Below are 20383 nucleotides of genomic sequence, written 5' to 3'. Positions count from 1 at the left end.
ATGGTGTATATGGCAGCGCAGTGTGAAGTGTGGAGAAAATACTTGGTGGGAACTATCAAAGCAACTGGATAGTTGGTTTTTAAGACTCAGAAACAAACTAGATTAAACTAGTTATAACCTCTCTTGACTGTAAAAGTGAACAAAGAATCAGGAGCCAGATGAGCTAAAGGAAGGTTTGGAATTACCAACTGGTGAGAAGACCACACTCATGGGCCATGTTTGGAATTCAACTACACTCTGTAGTCTGGGGTGGGCTGTGAAGGTCCTGAAGCAGGGCAGTGGGAGGGTCTTCAGAGAGCCTGGTGTAGCAGCACAGTGGGGTAGTGTGTCATTCAGAGGAACCTACTGTGGCATCTCTTTGGCAGTCACACCAGGGTGTTACCAATGTCAGATGTATGTGATATATGTTTATTGTGATACAACCTTGTTTGTTCATGCATTTTTAATGACTTTTAGAGAGGTAGGTATTAACTGTGGCTTCTGGATCCTTTTGGCACAAAGAAGGAAAAATAAACTTTCCATATAACATAGATTCCACATAACATAGATCTTGTCCTTTAAGTTCTTGTCCTCTACTTCAAGTGGAGTCCATTCACAGACTCCACATCCTAGAGTTATGAAATTATTATTATTTTATTAAAGCTGAATTTAGTAAAGTAATAGTGACTAAACAAAGAAAGAAAGTGATACTGGATATTGGAAAAGTAGTCACAGTCTTGTTGATATCATGAGATTTTGGGGTTCTGGTTATCTTAGAAGTGCTTTACAAAGCTCGCAAAGATATATTACTTTCCTTTATACCTACTTCTATACTTTATCACTACATTTAGTCAATAAATTCTAAGTATTTCTCAATATTCTTTGAGCTCCTTCTATATACCCAAGTGCTGAAGAGAATTCTAGAAAAGTATACAATACTTGTCAATTTTTAGACATAGTGTTCTTGGAAGGACTAAATTTACATTAAAAAATGAAAAATAGCAACATAAACATACAAAAGTTTTAAATGTCATTATATAGGAAATGGACTTATGTATAAAATTTATTCCCATAACACATTATTATAATCTATAAGAAAAAAAGCAAAGATGGGATGAAAGCCTCAAATCAAATTAATACATATTTATTAATCAAAACTACACTAGAAAATATGGGGAAATGCAGGAATTGCATGTGATATTCAGAGAGTTTTCAGTCTCGTCTTGGATATGAGGCACACTTTCGTGAGTCATGGAAACCAAACAGAAAGCATAGGAGAGATGTCATCAAAACTAAAAACCTTTTTAAAAATACATACTAAGGCTTCACTAGACTGTGTTCAGCATCTAACCTGCAGTATCCTTAGGCATCTTTTGCCTTCAGGGTGGTCTTTGCTTTGTCTAATTCTTGTATGGTACTCTAGTATAGAGCTCACATATCACTGCAAACTCATGATAGAACCACCTAGATCCTGGGATTTTGAAGCAGCTTAGTGGGGAAAAATGAATTTTGAGGTCAGAAAAAAAAACGGTATTCAAATGTTAAATCTCATTTTCACCGAGCCTCATTTTCCTCATATATAACATAGAAATAGTGATAATAATGTCTCATCAATATGGTTTTGTGGAGATTAAATGAAGACATATATGCTTATGTATATATTTAATAAATGGTAATACATACTTAATAATCAGTAATTATTATTATTATTGCTTTTGACATGAGCTGTTTTAGAACCACAATCTAAACAGGCATCTTATTAGTGCAATTGCAGCCACTAACATAGCATTGAGATCTCTGCAGTGTAAACAGTTTACAAGCCATTCAATAATATATCTTTACAGTAGTCTATCTTAAGAGACGCTTACTACTAATAATATTTAACATTAATTCTGAAATTTGCAGTTTACAAAGCACTTTCAACTATATCACCTCATTTGATCTTCAACCATTTTGGAAAGTTGTTACTACTATTTCCAATCTATAGGGAAGGAAAATTAGTCAGAGAGGGTTAGTGGACTTGCCCTAAGATCACATCACTAGGAAGTCACTAAACCCCCAAATCATACAATCAGAAAGTTGCTAAACCAACCTTGAGCCCATGTCTTCTGACTGCAAACCACATACCTTTTTCTCTTCTCTACAGGCCTCTTATTTTTTTTTAGTAAGATCCAGTGAAAAATGCCTTTCTCCAGAGTCTTTATTTACCCACAAGATACATCCCATTGAGAATCATGAAAATATTATGACTAACTAGTTGATCCATTATACAGATATGTATGCCAAGGTTATGTTTTCCACGCCCAGTGTTTTTGGTAAAGACATGAATTTTGTTTTGTAAAACCTGCTGGATTGCTATTTGTTTTATCATTTGATTAGGATCCCACAGAACAGATTGGCATTAAAAAGCTGTTAAGTCTGTTAACTCCAGAGGGCACAGCTAATGAAATATCCCAAAATTTGAGCACTTTCCAAAACCACCATGTCATATAGAAGAACTCTGTATTAATCAGGATGAAAGTATGTCTTTTATCTAAACGAAATCTATAATTTGAGACAAAGATTAAAGATCCTTTGGGGGATAAAGCAAAAGTTGCTGTGAAAATTCTAGAAACTAAAAAGTAAAGATAGCTCTACTCAATATTCATGAAGTTAGATTGGTGATGCAAATAGAGATTGCAATCTCTTATTTTCTAATGATTGGGCTTGTAGCACTCCTATATCAGTTTTATGCAGTTTCCCACTAAACTTTAAAGAGAATTACTGCAAATCGTACAGTTTTTTTTAAAAAAAAAAGAAAGTTGAAACTATCCAATATGATTTTCTCTCATATTTGACTGTTAATGTTCTATTTAGGGATTTCTAAGGTTTATGATTAGAGTTGCATAAATAATAAAATACAGCAAGGCATGGTGACTCACGCCTGTAATCCCAGCACTTTGGGAGGCCGAGGTGGGCGAATTACGAGGTCAGGAGTTCGAGACCAGCCTGGTCAATACGGTGAAACCCCATCTCGACTAAAAGTACAAAAAAGTAACCTGAGCGCAGTGGCGCATGCTTGTAGTCCTAGCTACTCAGGAGGATGAGACAGAAGAATTGCTTGAACCTGGGAGGCAGAGGTTGCAGTGAGCCAAGATCGCACCACTGCACACTCCAGCATGGGCGACAGAGGAAGAATTTGTCTCAAAAAAAAAAAAAAAAGAAAAGAAAATACAAGATACAGCATATATATTATGTAAACATAGATGTTGATAAGTGAAGCCTTTTTGTATTGAATATAGCATACTCTCAAAAGGCAGTTTGAAGAAAATAACTATGAATATTGGTTTAGGTTTCATTTTGCTTCCTTGAGAGAGAAATCAAATTCTTTTAGCAAAGTCATTTCATAAACAAATGATACAGGTCAAGTGAGATAGCTCATGCCTGTAATCCGAGCACTTTGGGAGTCCAGGGCAGGTAGATCACAAGGTCAGGAAATCAAGACCATCTTGGTCAACATGGGAAACCCCGTCTCTACTAAAAGTACAAAAGTTAGCCGGCGTGGCGGTGCGTGTCTGTAATCCCAGCTATTTGGGAGGCTGAGGCAGGAGAATTGCTTGAACCCAGGAGGCGGAGGCTGCAGTGAGCCGAGATCATGCCACTGCACTCTAGCCTGGGTGACAGAGCCAGAGCGAGACTCTTATCTCAAAAATAAAAAAGAAAGAAAGAAAGAAAATGCAAGCTTTAACTCTCATCTAATTTATTAGAAATCCTTGCCTTACACATAGTAGAAATCCTCACCTCCTACACTGTTTTGTAGAATGTAAGAGAAAATGAATGTAAATTCTATGAATGCTTACTTTATTTCTTTATGTGGTAAATGTAACAAATATTTGAGGTGGGGGAAGGTACAGGAAATCTTAGTCATTTTATTTATCCCACTAACACTTGACACAGTGCCTGTACAGGTCCTCAAGAAATGCCTGCTGAGCTCTTTGTTAAATAAGTTAAGCTAAATAATCTGTCTCAGAATACATTATTCATTGTTTAATTTTTTTTTCTATTTCTTTTTTCAGGCCAGTCCTGCTCCTATAATTGTCAACACAGATACTTTGGACACAATTCCTTATGTAAGTAACTTTTTCATTAATACCTTCTTTTAAAACTGTGGTAGAACTTAATTGGCTGAATTTAAATTCAATTGATATTTAGTTTCACCCAAACGAAATAATCTTATGGAATGACATGTAGTTTTGTAAATTTTCTTTTAATAATTTCTAAATCTTGTCTTAGTAATCAAATATTTCCCTCTTTCATTCATGTTTTGTAAAATACAAGGGCCCATCATGAAAAAAAAAAAAATAGACAACGCTGTTCAAATAGTGTTAGTTTGCTAAGTGGCTCACTGAAAAGAGACTGAATTGCTCACAGACACGAGCAAACTTCTTTGGGTTTCTTATGAAAGGAATATTGAAGTCAATTTCTATGACAGAGTCTGGAACCTAGAGTAAGTAATCAATAAATATTTTTATGGATTTTTTGGTCTTCTAATAAGAAGTGGACAAAAGTTTTGTGAGGATAGAGCCTACCTATATATAATGAAAATTATGGTTTTATAAAAGCATGGAGCATGATCAAGCAAATCAATGAAGCCTAGATTCTGTACCTGTAACACAACCACTATAATGGCGAAAGTTCTTGAAGACAGAGTCTGGCTAGGCAGGGAAGATTGGAGACCAGCTATAGGCCACAGTGTGGGTGAGTGGTTGACATTACGGAGGTCCAACAAGGCTTTGTGAGTGGGCTGTAGCTGATGAGTGGAGGATAGTGATCAAAGAAGATGGGACAGCCACAGATGCATGCTAGACAGGGGTATGAAGCTGAGAAGAAGGGCTGCCGGGGTAATGGACAAGAACAAACAGATTCCTTCCCTTTGATTAAATGTGTAAAGCACATAAAGCACTTAGAACAGTACCTAGCACAAAGTAAGTGCTTGGTAAGTACTGGCTCTTCGCAGTTTTAGCCCACAGCCTCAAATCCCTTCAATGACCAACCAAATCACAGAAACAAATGGAGCAGTCAGAGTAGGGACTGTGGGGAATAGAAAGCACATGGCCATTTAAAGAGAGCAACTGCCACTTGGAACCTACTGGTGCCAGATCATTTTACAAAATAAGATGGAAATTTGTACATGTTTGCAATTTCTAAATACAGGCAACTAATTTTCAAAAGTGCAAACACTGTGTCTGCCAAACAAAGTGTGTCTAGTCCATAGGCTGCCTTTTGAGAGATGTTACCTCAAAGGAACTGGCAGTCCTGAGCAGGTTCTGCAATCTGGGACTCAGTCACAGGGGAGCAGAATGTCAGAACTGGAGTACAAGGTTGGGACTTGATGATAAGAATGAGGAACTAAAACTGGGACACAGGGTCAGGCCAAGAATAACAGCAAGCTTGACTTAATGCTGAATCACCTGAACTACTGAACTAGGGCTTCTTAAATCTTTCTGCACAAGAATAGTTTGGGACCAAACCGGAAACAAGGTTAAGCTTACTAGAAGGAATCAAGAGGCCCCAACACTGGAAAGTAAAGGGCTCTATAGAAGGAAACAAAGCAATGTCTTAAAGGCACCTACATCCACTATTCTCTCACTCCTCATACCTTTCTTTACTTACCAAACATCTGTAACAGGGTATGCCTAACACTGTTGTAGGCACTTAACAAATTTTAACTCATTTAATCCTCATAACAATCCTTTGAGGTAGGTACTATTAATTTCTCCATTTTACAGATGGGGAAAATGAGTCATAAAGAGGTCAAGTAACTGGTTCGAGCACTCACAGTAAAAGGCAGAGTTGAGTCAATCCAGATAGCCTGGCTGTAGAGTTAGAAATGTTATTTAACTTCTAACATGTTTCTTTCTTCCCTCCCTTGTTTTCTGCCTGTCAGCTAGGGAACATAGTTTCCTTACTTACTCCCCTGATACATGCAGATTTGGATGAGAGATAACTTGTCACAGAAGCTTCAATACATTCAGGATAGGGATCCATATATATATGAAGGAATCTTACGTCCCAAAAAATCTCTTCACTATAACCATTGTCAAAGCATGTGAGCAGTGCCCTCAAGAAGTAGGCCTGGAGCACAGAGTTGATTTTGTAAATAAGACCACTTTCTTGTGGTGGATCTATATTATTTCACATCTTCCTGTTAGGGTTCTGGTGGCGTAACTGCCAGATGCCCTCATGTGGAAATAATTTATCAGTAAGATCTAAGGGTCTTGTGTAGACATGTTCAATTGGTATCCCAATTGATTAGCTAGTAAAATCAGTCACAAATAACAAATTCATCAAATTATTCCTATTCTTCCAAACATCAGGTTTGTATCTGACTTTGACTCCTTCAAAAATTATTTTTATTCAACTTTTTTTGTTGTTATTGTTGAGTCAGTCTTGCTCTGTCACCCAGGCTGGAGTGCAAATGGCCTGATCTTGGCTCACTGCAACCTCCACCTCCCAGGTTCAAGTGACTCTCTTGCCTCAGCCTCCTGAGTAGCTGGGACTACAGGAGTACACCACCATGCCCTGCTAATTTTTTTTTTTTTTTTTTTTTTGTATTTTTTAGTAGAGACACGTTTTCGCCATGTTGCACAGGCTAATCTTGAACTTCTGATCTCAGTGATCTGCCAGCCTCAGCCTCCCAAAGTGCTGAGATTACAGGTGTGACCTACTGTGCCTGGCCTAATCAACTTTTTCATACTTAATGGAACCCACTTTGTGCTTCCTTAAGGGTAACGATCTTTATAGTGGTTTGTGAGCAGCTTGATATGAGGAAAATGTCCCAATTATCATGGTAGTATGTTCTTAAGTAATGTATTTAATCTCTATGCACCTAAATTAACCTATAAGATAGGACTTATAATACCTGCCTCAGAGATTTTCTTAGCTTCTGGTTGATAGCAGCTAAAGTATTTATCATTTTTTTGAAAAAAATAAACACTTATGAGGTAAAACATGCTAAATTCTAGGAGAATGGTGAATATGAACACCTTCCCCAATGTAGAAAAAACATGAATACATTATGTATTGAAAATGGCAGATTTAGCGCATACTCATTAATGTGGATAAGCTTTGGTTCTTGGCAGAGTCCCAACTCTCCCCTTTGTTCCTCACTCACTGGGTAACCTTGAACAAATTACTGTTCCTTTCACATTCTATTTTCTCATTCCCCAGTGTTCTATACTTTGTTTTCCTCTTTTCTTCCTCATGTTCTAGTTGTTCACATAATTTCAGCTCTATTTAATGAAAAAACTATTTCAGAGTTCCCTAGGGCATTTTAGGCATGTTGCATAAGAACTTTTCCCTCTTAAAAATATTATCAGAATGCCAAGCTGTAACATATATTAAAGTCTTTATAAAAAATAATTTCATTGCAAGTAAATGTATTAATTTTACTGATTAGCAAATTTGATTTTTGATAGAAACGGTTTTTGTGGAAATGGTTCCTTGGCACAAATGCAAATGACAATTGAATAGCTGCAGGAAATTTCTAGGGTCAAAGGAAATTTTTATGTAAGTGTCAAACAAAATACAAAATATATTTAAAGAGACTTCTTTGTATTAAGGAAGATAAGTTGAAAGACATTAGAGCTTGCATTTATGAAGGGGTCACTGAGGTTCTTACACAAAAATGCCTTAAATAAGCTTTGTCTTATATGAGGTCATGATATATTAGGGTTGGGTATAACCTTAAATGTGGCATAGTCTAGCTTCTCATACAAAGCAGGAATCTCTATATGAAAATTAAAATCACCCAAGCAGAAACAAAGAGAGAGAAAAATTATTTTTCCATTTCAATACTATCTAGTTTCTATTTTTTGATCAATATTTTTATTCTTCCCCATTACATGTTGAATATTGTTTCATGCCAGGTACTGAAAATATTTGTTCTTAGGGAGCTCAGAGTGATTAGGGCCTGCTTGTGAATCCAGCTCCCTGAAGGTTGACTCAATCAAATAATAATGCTTTACTCTCTGGTACTCTGTAACCAACTGACATTGCGCTTTCCTCTCCTTTCAGTAGACACTTTAGAGTTCAATATTGAACAGCACCCTCACAAATAGTATTCTTTGTGCTTTAGAAAATAAAATTAATCAGAGAGATTCCAGAATCCTTTTTTATTTTGCTCTAACCTTCTCTAATATTCATTTTGTATTTTGGTAATATTCTGACCTCTTTTATACAAATGCACTGTTGAGAGAGGTATACTTGAGAATCATGCGTTTTAAATCTGTTAAATAACTTGGAGTTCAATCAACACACACCTTCATTTTAAAGATACAGATTTTCTATCTCAACTAGTAAATGGTAGTGCTTGATCTACCATTTACTATTACCTCATGTAGTTGCCAATTTTTGGTGTGTAACCACAACCAAAAAATCAGTGGCAATGAGCATTTTTTTCTTCTCTATTTATCAGTTAGCTAGGACAGTTGCTTCAGGCTGCAGAATACAGTATTCTCACCTTATCCATTGTATCAGGAGACTTGATACATTCCAAGTCTCCTGATGGATGCCTGAAGCTGCAGATAATACCAAACCCTATATACATGAATTTTCCATCTTAACTATCAGGCACTGTGGCCATAACTTTTGCAGTTTGGGGTACAACAGCAAAACTAGCATGATTCTATTTTTCCTTCTTCACAAGCTCATGGATGAAAGATTCATTTTTACTGTAGATCTTAGCAACTTCAGCATACAGTATTTTCTCTTCTTTTTTTTCTTAAGTCAGGAATTTTCATGTTTTCCCTTAAAGGAAGCTTTTTAGGGCTTCTCTTAAGCATATCTGAATTGTCAGCATCACTATTCTTGTGCTTTGGGGCCATTATTAAGTAAAATAAGAGTTACTTGAACAGAAAAACTACCATACAAGGATAGTCAGTTTGATCACCCAGACAGCTACTAAGTGAATAAAGGGCAGGTAACATCTGCAGCACAGATACCCTAAACAAAGAAATGACTCACATCCTGGAAGAGATAGAGTGGGACAGTGAGAGATTTCATCACACTACTCAGAACAGCAAGCAAGTTGGAACTTATGAATTGTTTATTTCTGGAATTTTCCATTTAATATTTTCAGACAATGGTTGACTGTGGATAACTGAAACTGCAGAAAGCAAGACCACAAATAAGGGTAGGGGCAGGAGGGCGGGTCCTGTACCAGGTTGGCTGAGGCATCTCTGCTTCAGAAGTTTCATTCTGGGAACCAGGAGGTGGGACAGTGGCTATCCAGGGTATGTTATTCATATTGTAATAGTCAAAGGACAAGAAATCAAGCCCATGACACAAACACAGTTAAAGCTTCTGCTCACCTTACATCCACCAACACCCAATTGGCCAGAATAAGTCATGTTGCCAAGCTCGAAGTAGGGAAAGAGTGAGTATTTGCTAAACAATAAACTAGTACATCAGGGCCTTAAATAAAGGGCTAAGAATCTGTGTATGTCCCTTTATGAGAAAAATAAAAATAAAAACAAAGCAGATATAAAAGAAAAAATCTTGTACTTTGTATTGGTAGGTCGATGGCCCTAAACAAAGTATCAGAGGGACCTGGTTCAACTGATAGGGAGAATGAGTGTGTAGATTATTGTGTGTTGTCTAAGGGAAAATATTCAGAGGTAAAAGAAACATCTAGCAAGTATTGACAGTATAATGACTTTACTTTCCTATAAGATACTTCGTTGTCTGAAACTTTGTTTCTAGAGGTAGAAATAATAGTGGAGACAAGGCAGAAGTTTCAGGTCTCTTGCTTTGAAAACCCTCCTAGAAAGTAAGGGAGAGAGAAAAGTAGAAGATAAAGAGAAAACAAAGAAGAGTTAGGTTACGAAGAATATGAGTGGGTCCTTAGTAGTATCACCCATTGGATTTGGCTGCCAAGAAAGTTATTTATGTAAAAGTTATTTGAGGACATTTATAATATCTTTATAATATCAGCAACATTTTTATAGAGTGCTTTCAATGTGAAAAGGCCATTGGATGCAAACAAAACTATGGTTCTCGGGCCAAGCACAAGAGAGTGAACTAAAGGGAAAAAATGACCCCGAAATGGATGAACACATGAGTGTCAGTGAAAAGAAAAAGGATATTGTGGGTTCAGGGACATAAAGACACAACTGAATTAGCAATGAGCTTCATTCAGGAGCCAGAGTATGGGTTTGTGTCTAAGAGATATTTTAAGCAACATTTTAAATGGCACTGCTGATTGATTCCAGCATCAGGATGCTGAGGGCAACAGCTCTCTGAGGAGGAAGTTGCCATATTACAGAAGTGAGGTGACCAAGTGCTTGTTGTAGGGTTGTACATTTAGACATTAATTTATTTGAGTCACTCTGTAAATAACAAATTCTTATGATTTAGGCTCTGATTCACTTTTAAATGGACCATTTTCCAGAATTGCCTCTGATGGGAAAGAAAACAGAAATATATGTGTTCCTTTGAACCATCCTGGCAGTGATTAATAACGGTATGATATTTTGGAAGAATTTGCTGATTTTAGTACATTTATCTTTCAACAAACATGTTTTCCTCTTTTTGTGATTTTTCCCATGGACATTGTTAAAACTATATTGTTAATGTTTTTATCTATTGGGAATGCAGTCGTATCCACATTTTAAAATCCTTACCTACCAGGAAACAGCTTTATTTTGTCTAAACTACTCCTTTGAATCAATAAGAATTTAGCGATAGAGGCAAAGCTATCAATATTTGTTCTGGTGTCAAACCTAGCCAATCTAGATTCATTTCTCAACTGCCCCAATCAGCAGAATCCCTACTCTTAACTGCTTGTTACTTTGCTTTAAAAGCAAGAGGTGGGCTCACGCCTGTAATCCCAGCACTTTGGGAGGCCGAGGCAGGTGGATCAGCTGAGGCCAGGAGTTTGAGACTAGCCCAGCCAACATGCCGAAACCCTGTCTCTACTAAAAATAGAAAAAATTACCCGGGTGTGGTGGTGGGCGCCTGTAATCCCAGCTACTCAGGAGGCTGAGACAGGATAATCTCTTGGACCGGGGAGACGGAGGTTGTAGAGAGCTGAGATTGTGCCACAGCACTCCCGACCTGGGCAAGAGTGAGACGCTGCCTGAGGAAAAAAAAAAAAAAAATGCAAATTCTGATTCACTAGGTATGGGATGAATCAGTCTGCATTTCTAATAAGCTGCCAGGTGAGGTTGATGCTACTTAGTTGTGCATCATACTTTTAGTAACAAAAGAACATAAAGAGAGAGACCAGCCTTTGGCTTTATGCACAGCTGGGTTGTAAACCCACCTCTGCCAGTTAGTTCTTTTCTTGAGTTTTGGTTACGTCACATCACCTCTCTAAGTCTCTGTTTCATTATATATAAAATAGGAATAATAATACCTGCCTTGCAGGGGTTGTTATGAATACTTATCCTAGTATGAAGAAGGGGCTTAATGAATATTCATCATAAGACTAGGGGTAAGGTGGGTGTATCTATGATAAAATAAAACATTTCTCTGACTTAATCTTGAACTAGTGAGTCAAAATGAGAAGCCACTGCTAGTTCAGGGGTTAGGCCAGTAGTAGTTACGTAGGTCCATGGCTTACCTACCTCTAGACCTTTGCTACTCAGAGTGTGACCCATGGCCTAGTAGCAGCGATATTACCTGGGAGTTTGTGAGCAATAGAATCTAAAGTTCCACCAAGGACCTATTAAATCAAAAACTATGTTTTTTAACAAGAACTTCAGTGATTTGTATGCATATTAAAGTTTGAGAAACACTGCTCAATAAGACAGAAACTTATTTTTTGGTTTGGATCCTGATGTTTTGTTCTTTCACTACGTGTTTTGGCCTGCTGTTGAGACAGCTGCCGTTTTCTAAGTCTTTTACTTTAAATATATACACATCTATAGGGAAAGAGCTCTATTTAATTCAACAAATTGAACACACTATGAACAACTACTATGTTGTCCTACTTTCTGGACCTGTGCTTTCCAAAAAAGTAGTTAGAAGTCACATATGGTTATTTAAATTTAATTAAAATAAAATAATATAAAATTACAAATTCAGTTCCTCAGTTGCACTAACCACATTTCAAGTGCTCAGTAGCCAGTAGAGCTAATGGGTGTTGTATTAAACAATGCAGGTATGGAATTGTCCATTATTCCAGAAAGTTCTATCAGACAGAGCTGTTCTAGGTAATACATAATAAGAAAGAAGTAGAAGAAATAGAAAAGATAAGGGAGCTAATTTGTTATCAAGAAATGATTATACTCTAGGTTCTTTATATATATATATATATAGAGAGAGAGAGAGAGAGAGAGAGAGAGAACCTAATTAATCATCAAAATTATCCTCCCAACTTTTGTGTGTTGGTTTAATTTCCTCCTTTTTTGAGTTGCCTATTTTCAAATTTTCTAAATAGCCAGCACTCTCCAGTAATTGTGGGGTATGCTCAGGTGGACAACATGATCCCTATTCTCATGGCTCTTAAAAGCTTAACTTTTAAGACTCTTAAACATGATACACATGGAGGCAAATGTCAGCAATTACTGAAAACTTTCTTAAAAGTTCAGTGATTCATCATTTTCTTATTGTAGAATTATAAAATTCCTATTTTGGCCAGGCGCAGTGGCTCATGCCTGTAATCCCAGCATTATGGGAAGCTGAGGTAGGCAGATCACCTGAAGTTAGGAGTTCGAGACCAGCCTGGCCAACACGGTGAAAACCCGTCTCTAATAAAAATTCAAAAATTAGCCAGGCACAGTGACAGATGCCTGTAATCCCAGCTACTTGGGAGACTGAGGCAGGAGAATCACTTGAACTTGGGAGGCAGAGGTTGCAGTGAGCCGAGATCACACCATTGCACTCCAGCCTGAGTGACAGAGTGAGACTCCATCTCAAAAACAAAACAAAACAAAAGCTTATTGAGGTTGGGATGAATTTTTAAAAGCAAAGTCAACAAACAAACAAAAAAATAGAAGACCTGACCTACTTACCATTCACAAACTAATTCACTTTTTTTGCCCTGTATTACCCTTGCAGAGGGCAGTTTGTTGGCTACTGTACTCATAACTTCTCATTGACTGGGAAGCACTTACTTAGGCTTGTCATTTTGGACTTAAAGTGAGGGCCAACGGGAAAATAAAATGGTTGTCCAAGTGGAGAATGTGACTGGTGTGTGAAAGTAGCAATATTGGCCCATCTTTCTTGGAGAGGTTCCCCTAAAAGCCTCATATACCTGGGCAGAGAAACCACTCTTGTTCAAAGAAGTATAACCTAGCAGAACACTTTTAAGAACAAGGGGGAAATAATCCTGAAAAATATTTGTGTAGCTTCTCAAGCATAATGCTACTCAAGGTGCAGTCTGTGAACTGGCAGCATCAGGTCTCACCGGTCAGATTGTTAGAATCATGGGATCTCCAACTTCTCCCCAAAGCTATAGAATCAGAATCTCTGAGAGTGGAACCAAGAAATCTGTGTTTTTAAAAGCACCTCAGGTGATTCTTAGGCTTGCTGAAGTTTGAGAGATGCTGCTCTACAATTTACAAGACATTTTTAAAAGCTAGTGGGAGACTTTAGGCAGCTCTAGTTGCTAAACTGAAGTGGAAGTGAAAGTTAATTAGGAAATACTGCATACAGGAAGGACAAAATAAAAATATCTAAGGCACAATGATAAGACGTTTAGCCTGAATCTGAATGAGTGTTTAATCCTGGTGGGGGTTTTTTTCTTTCTTCTTTTTAAATCATTTGGGAGCTTTAAACATATTCTATTTCATAGTCTAGTGAATAGATATGTTAACGAAAATGGATAATGCATGGTGAAAAGCACATGTTGTTAAACACCCCTTGCTTATCTCTGCCTGGTTCATTCTTACATATCCTAAAGCATTCAGCTTAAATAATGCTTCTTCTAGGAAAGTGAGATTCAGGGTAGAGTTCCTATTATGAGCTTCCCCTGAAGGCTCTTCTTCCTCTCAAAGTAGTTATCACACTGAATTGCAGTTATTTCATTAATAGTTGATCTTTCTCTGTAGAATGTAAACTTCATGAGGCACAAAGAAAATATTGCTTTATTTTTCCCACAGTTGTACCTCAAAAACCCTGCACATTTTTACTGACTGGTGGAAGGCAGGCAGGCAGGCAGGCAGGAAGGAAGGAAGGGAAGAAGCTACAATAACAAGCCATCCTATTTCAAGGAATCAGAGAAAGGTAGAATTGTGTCTAGCTCTTAAAGAATAAAAAGACATTTCTAGGCAGAGTAGGTAAAAGGCATTCCAAGAAGAGGGAAGTGCAAGTACAAAGGTCAGAGGTCAGGCAACGCATATGTCCTGGGTTTCATCCAGATGGAGCACAGAGCAGTAGCATAATATGAGGTTGGGTTGAGTCTGATTGTGAAGGCCTTTTTGCTTGATATAGACTTTGGACTTTAACATGTAGGCATTGCTGGTAGCATTATCTTCTCATATATTTAGGAAATTATGACATCTGATTTTATCACTCTATTTCTAGGTCTTAATTTTTATCTGCTATATAATAGGTGCCCTGAAATATATGTTGAATAAACCCAAAGACTTAATAGTGATCACCTAAGAACAACTGATACAGGCTGCTCTTGAGCCTTTTCTACATTTTCCTATATCCTTACCTTCCTTCACCCTGTTCAATTAGTCCACAATGCCTTTTCCTCCATTCCCATCTTTTAGATCTCAATAAACTGCCACCACCATCAGGAAGCCCCCATCAATTCCTCCAGGTCATAGTAATGTCTCCTTCCTCCTTGATTCCATGGTATTTCAATCATGAGAGATTGTTACTTTAGTAGAAAGAGAATGGACTCTCGGCTCTTTTGATTCAACCATATACCAACTGGATAACTGAGGAAATTAACTTCTCTGACCCTTTTCCCTCAGCTGTAAGGAGAGACAATAATAACCATCTTGCATAATGTATTCTTTAGGAGACAGGTTCAGTTATATATAACAGAGACCAAAATAACCATGTGTTTGCAAGATAGGAATGTGTTTCTTTCATATATGACAGTCCCTAGGTTAGCTGCCCAGAGCTAGAATGTCTATTCTGCTCCACAAGGTTTTAAAGGACCCAAGTACCTTTTATTTTCTTTTTTACCACCCTTGGGGGTTGCCCTTGCACACATAGTCCACCACGATGACATGCTAAATAGCAGATTAAAAGAAGTACAGAGATGGACATTGTCCGTCCCTTTAAAGCAATGTCTGAAAAGTTGTAAACATGATTTTTCCCTCATACCTCAAAGATTAGGCACAAAGCCACCCCTAGATGCAAAGGGAGACTGAGCCATATAACCTTTATTTGGAGATGCCTGGGCTCAGATAAAAGTGAGGGATCCCATTATTATGGAAGGAAAGGGTAATGAATATTAGGGAGAAGCAGCAGTTTCTACCACACAACACGTTAGTAGTATTCTTCAATGTCTGGAGCTTCTGCCCAGGGGATGCTGAATCTGATCCATGAAGTGTTAGAAGACAATATGAGAACTTGCCTTTATAGTTTTTCATTGTTTCTAATTTCAACATTTTATATATAAAACATTGTATTGTTACAATTGTATAAGTATACTATATCTGTACAGACTAGCACATATGGGGGAGCATGCTTGCAAACATTTTATTGATAGGAACACTAAACAATTTTCAGAAACCACTGGTTGTAAGCATTAGAGATATTATTTAGACATTGCTTGACTCATAATAGATGTTTAACAAATGATGGCCATTGGCCATTGTTACGGTCCTGAATTAGTATTTACCATATTCCTCCCTATTTATTAATAGTTCTTAGTACTTGATATTAGCCAGATAGAATTGTGCTTTACTTATCTTTAAATTCCAGGCTGGGCATGGTGACTCATGCCTGTAATCCCAGCACTTTGGGAGGCCAAGGCGGAAGGATCACCTGAGGTCAGGGAGTTCGAGAGCAGCCTGACCAAAATGGTGAAACCCTGTCTCTACTAAAAATACAAAAATAAGCTAGCCGTGGTGATGCCTTCTTGTAATCTCAGCTACTCGGGAGGCTGATGCACTAGAATCGCCTGAACCCAGAAGGCTGAGATTGCAGTGAGCTGAGATCACACACCTACACTCCAGCCTGGTTGACAGACTGAGACTTGGTCTCAAATAGTAATAATAATAATAATTAAATAAATTCCATAAATAGCCGTAGTCCATGCATGTAGTGGGATTTCGATAAAAGTTATTTTCACTGTTAAACTGAATTGTATTATTTGAATTTGACTGTTTTAATAGAGTGAATTTTTATTTGAGAAAGTAATTCATCAGGTAAATATGTGTTTTAATTTAATCTACATGATCATGTGGATCAATGTGCATGTGACCACCTAAACGTGGGGTGCCCGATTTATTGGCTCTTTGTAATTTAACTTGCTCATAGATAAGTGCTCCTTTCAAAGTGTGGTCCTTTACAAATGCTTTTTTCTTTCTCAAATATACACTTGAAAGAAAATGTAGGCAGTCATATATGATGACAGAGAAGACTGTGGCTAATTGAGTGAAAAGAAAGAGGAAGAGTGACAGTTGAGTAAAAATCAAGGAGAGGAAATGAGAAAGGAGTAATAAAGAGAAATGGCTTAACATTTTTATATTACTTTCCTCAGTTGTAACAGTGTTATATTTGGATTGAGCTAAAAACTCTACTTCCAAAAAAAAAAGCAAATACTAAAACATTTTTCTGGGGCCTCAGGAACTTTACGTGATGCTTAGGGTAATTTATAATCTCATCTCTCCCTTGTTAAATCTTGCTTGGCATTTTTTTTTTTCTTTGTTGAGACAGAGTCTCATTCTGTTGCCTAGGCTGGAGTGCAGTGGTACCTTCAGAGCTCACTGTAGCCTGGACCTCCTGGGCTCAAACAATCCTCCTACCTCAGCCTCACAAGTAGCTGGGACTATAGGCGCCAGCCACCACACCCGGGTAATTTTTGTATTTTTCGTAGAGATAGAGTTGTGTCATGTTGCCCAGGCTGGTCTCGAATTCCCAGGCTCAAGCAATCCGCCCACCTCGGCCTCCCAAAGTATTGGAATGACAGGTGTAAGCCTCCATGCCTGGCCTTGCTGGGCTTTTAAGTTGACTTTTTGACTCTGATATTTTTTAGGGGCCAGTTCTTGAGGGATAACTATAGGTATTTTTCTCCATGAAATCAGACAGCTACCTTGCAGCTACCTTGTTTCAGTGACTGACTTACCTCTAGTGTCTTTCTGTTTCTTTTTTTTTTTTTTTCTTTTTCTTTTTTTTTAAGACAGAGTCTTGCCCTGTGGCCTGGGCTGGAGTGCAGTGGCGCGACCTCGGCTCACTGCAACCTCTGCCTCCTGGGTTCAAGCGATTCTCTTGCCTCAGCCTCCCGAGTAACTGGGATTACATGTGCCCACCACCATGCCGGCTAATATTTTCTCTTTCTTTTTAGTAGAGACAGGGTTTCACTATGTTGGCCAGGCTGGTCTCGAACGCCTGACCTCGTGATCCACCTGCTTCAGCCTCTCAAAGTGCTGGGACTACAGACATGAGCCACTATGCCTGGCTGTATCTTTCCTTTTCTAAATGTATCATATCTCAGCCCTAAATTACTTCCACTTAGTTGTCACTTGGAAATTCCAAGTTTGTTTAAATACATGAAGAGCTGGATGAACTTCGATGAACTTTACCTTTGGTGACAAAGTGTAGTTGCCTCTTCATGAACGGCGTTAATGGAAATGCATTTTGATTATCCTAATTTCTACCAAGTGCCCTAAATGATGTTTTGCCCAGGAGTATTTTATTTTAGAAACTCAGGAGCATAAAATTCAAACATTACCAATCTAATGAGGTGTCACATGAAGAAAACGTAGTAATGAAATAACAACTTCAGATAGGTCAAATGGCATGCTGAGAGGAGCAAATAAACAATAGCCCATTATAATCAGTATCTCTTTAAAGATAATCTTAGGAAATTTTCATGGTGTTCTTGTTTTTAAAGCAAATTGCTAATACTTTTGCTGATCCCTGAAAGCTGTGGCTCTCAACCTTGCCCCCACATTGTAATTGCTTCCTGCTTCAAAAATACCAATGCCGGGCTGGGTGCAGTGGCTCATGCCTGTAATCCCAGGACTTTGGGAGGCCGAGGAGGGTAGATCACGAGGTCAGGAGATCGAGACCATCCTGTATAACACGGTGAAACCCTGTCTCTACTAAAAATACAAAAAATTAACCAGGGGTCATGGCACGTGCCTGTAGTCCCAGCTACTCAGGAGGCTGAGGCAGGGGAATCGCTTGAACCCAGGAGGCAGAGGCTGCAGTGAGCCGAGATGACACCACTGCACTCCAGCCTGGGTGACAGATTTAACTCTGTCTCAAAAAAACAAAAACAAAAAAAATACTGATGCCTCAACCCCAGGAATAAAGATTCCTGTTTAATGGGTCTGAGTCTGGGTATAAGAATTGGGATGTTAAAAAATCTCCCCAAGTGGTAAATAACTAAATAAATTAAAGCATCTAGTTCTTCTAACCTTCTAACCTACTGTGATTCTGGGAAGGCCTTCCAACAGAAATGGGTGGTTGGGTTAGAGTGCTTATTATATAGGCAATAAACTGAGCTGCCACCTGTTAACTTGGTAGCAAACACAGTTACTGCTAACAAAGCTAGCTAGCTATGCAAGGCACATGCCCTCAGGTTCAGACATGATCAAGTTAAGGAAACACCCCTCCAAGGGTTATTTTCCTGACACATGTCACCATTTATGAGTTGTAATTGGGTTTATTAAAAAGAGAGTCATGGCCTGTGCTTTAGCAATTTGGCCTAAGGGCCCCCAAAAATACTGAGAGAAGAAATTTGCAAGCCAAACTACAGCTAAAAACTAGACTGGGGCTGACTTTGAGGTAGTTTATTGTAGAACCTGAGACTCAATGTAGTTACAAAAAAATCAAATATCAAAACCCTGCCCAAGTCCACCAGAAGCTTTCTCTGACAACTCACCTCACTGATATTTCCTTGTCTTTGAATGTCTATTGCACGTACTTTAAGAAGGACAATGGCCAAAAGTTGATTTAACTCAAGTTTATTTGATGGCAGTTTGATTTGATAAATTTATGCTTTGATAGTGAAATTATCTGGCTTCTTTGAAATGGAATATTTTATTGGTATGGCCAAGGGTACAGACTTGGCATCTAAGAGAACTAACTCTTTCTTTGGTGCACTTGAGGAAATTACCTAAGCTCTCTGAGCCTTAGTTTTCTTTCTTTTTTTTTTTTTAATAAAATGGAGAAAGGTAGAAATATCTCATAGTACTGATATGAAAATGATCTGAACAGTGTCATTGTAGGAATAAAAATAGCTGTTACTGAACCATACTCTAGACACTATTAAAATTTTGTACAAATGTTAATTTATTCATTCCTCACAATAACCATACAAAGTATATTATTGTTATCTCTATAGGTAAAAAATTTTAGGCAAAAAGATTAATAACTTATCCAAGATCACACAGCAGATACAGATTATTCTTGTAATAAGAATAGCATTATACCACCCTGCCTCTCAGTAGTTGTAATAAAAGTTAATTTGCTAAGTTACTTAACAGACTGAAGGAGACACTTGAAAGCAGCTAAGGTCAAGCACAGTGTTGTTAAACACTTCGTTAATAAAAGGTTGAAGAGCTACAAAGAGAAAGACAATGTTCCAGATTGTGGTTGACAGAGGAAATTTGCCAGTATACATGTTGTTGTGGAAGTTTAAAGTTAAACTGGGAATTTTTTTTTTTTTTAAGACAGGTTCTCCCTCTGTCACCTAGAGTACAGTGGCACCATCGTGTCTCACTGCAACCTCAAGCTCCTGGGCTCAAGTGATCCTTCTGCCTTAGACACCCAAGGTGCTGAGAAGAGATCTTTAAAATGCAGTTAGTGTCAACAAAAAGGGTTAAACTCTGTAGAGTATTTGAAGAGATTTATTCTGAGTCAAATATGAAAAATATGGCCTTTGATACAGCTCCAGGAGACCCTGAGAATATGTGCCCAAGATGGTCAGGCTACAGTTTGGTTTTATACATTTTATGGAGACATAAGATATCAATCAATACATTTAAGATGTACATTGGTTCAGTCCAAAAAAGTGGAACAACTCAAAGAGAGTGGGGGGCGGGCTTTCAGTTGGTAGGTGGATTCAAAGATTTTCTGATTGGCATTGTTGAAAGAGTTTATCTAAAGACCTGGAATGAATAGAAGGGAGTGCCTGGGTTAAGGTAAGAGATTGTGGAGACCAACCTTCTTATGCAGGTGAAGCTTCCAGGCCACAGGCTTCACAGCGAACAATAGATTGTAAATGTTTCTTATCAGACTTTAAAAGGTGCCAGACTCTTAGTTAATTGTCTCTTGGATCATGAAA

General features: G+C 37.9%; 1 protein-coding gene across 40 annotated transcripts in view; it reads left to right on the top strand.

Annotated features, from left to right (window-relative positions):
- DLG2 (discs large MAGUK scaffold protein 2) overlaps positions 1-20383 on the top strand; it is a 2233585-nt gene that overhangs the window by 1440719 nt on the left and 772483 nt on the right. For all 40 annotated transcript variants that reach the window (XR_012423578.1, XM_045370161.3, XM_065528807.2 and 37 more), the window contains one exon: positions 4035-4088. Coding sequence is in view for 39 of the 40 variants with exons in the window: in XM_045370161.3 (XP_045226096.1) it covers positions 4035-4088 (54 nt within the window). In the remaining variant the exon portion in view is untranslated. The remainder of the gene's footprint in view (positions 1-4034; positions 4089-20383) is intronic.

The sequence above is a fragment of the Macaca fascicularis genome, chromosome 14 (genome assembly GCF_037993035.2).
Source record: "Macaca fascicularis isolate 582-1 chromosome 14, T2T-MFA8v1.1".
Lineage (NCBI taxonomy): Eukaryota > Metazoa > Chordata > Mammalia > Primates > Cercopithecidae > Macaca > Macaca fascicularis.
Note: the sequence above shows the minus strand (reverse complement) of the source record. Positions and strands in the feature narration are given on the sequence as shown.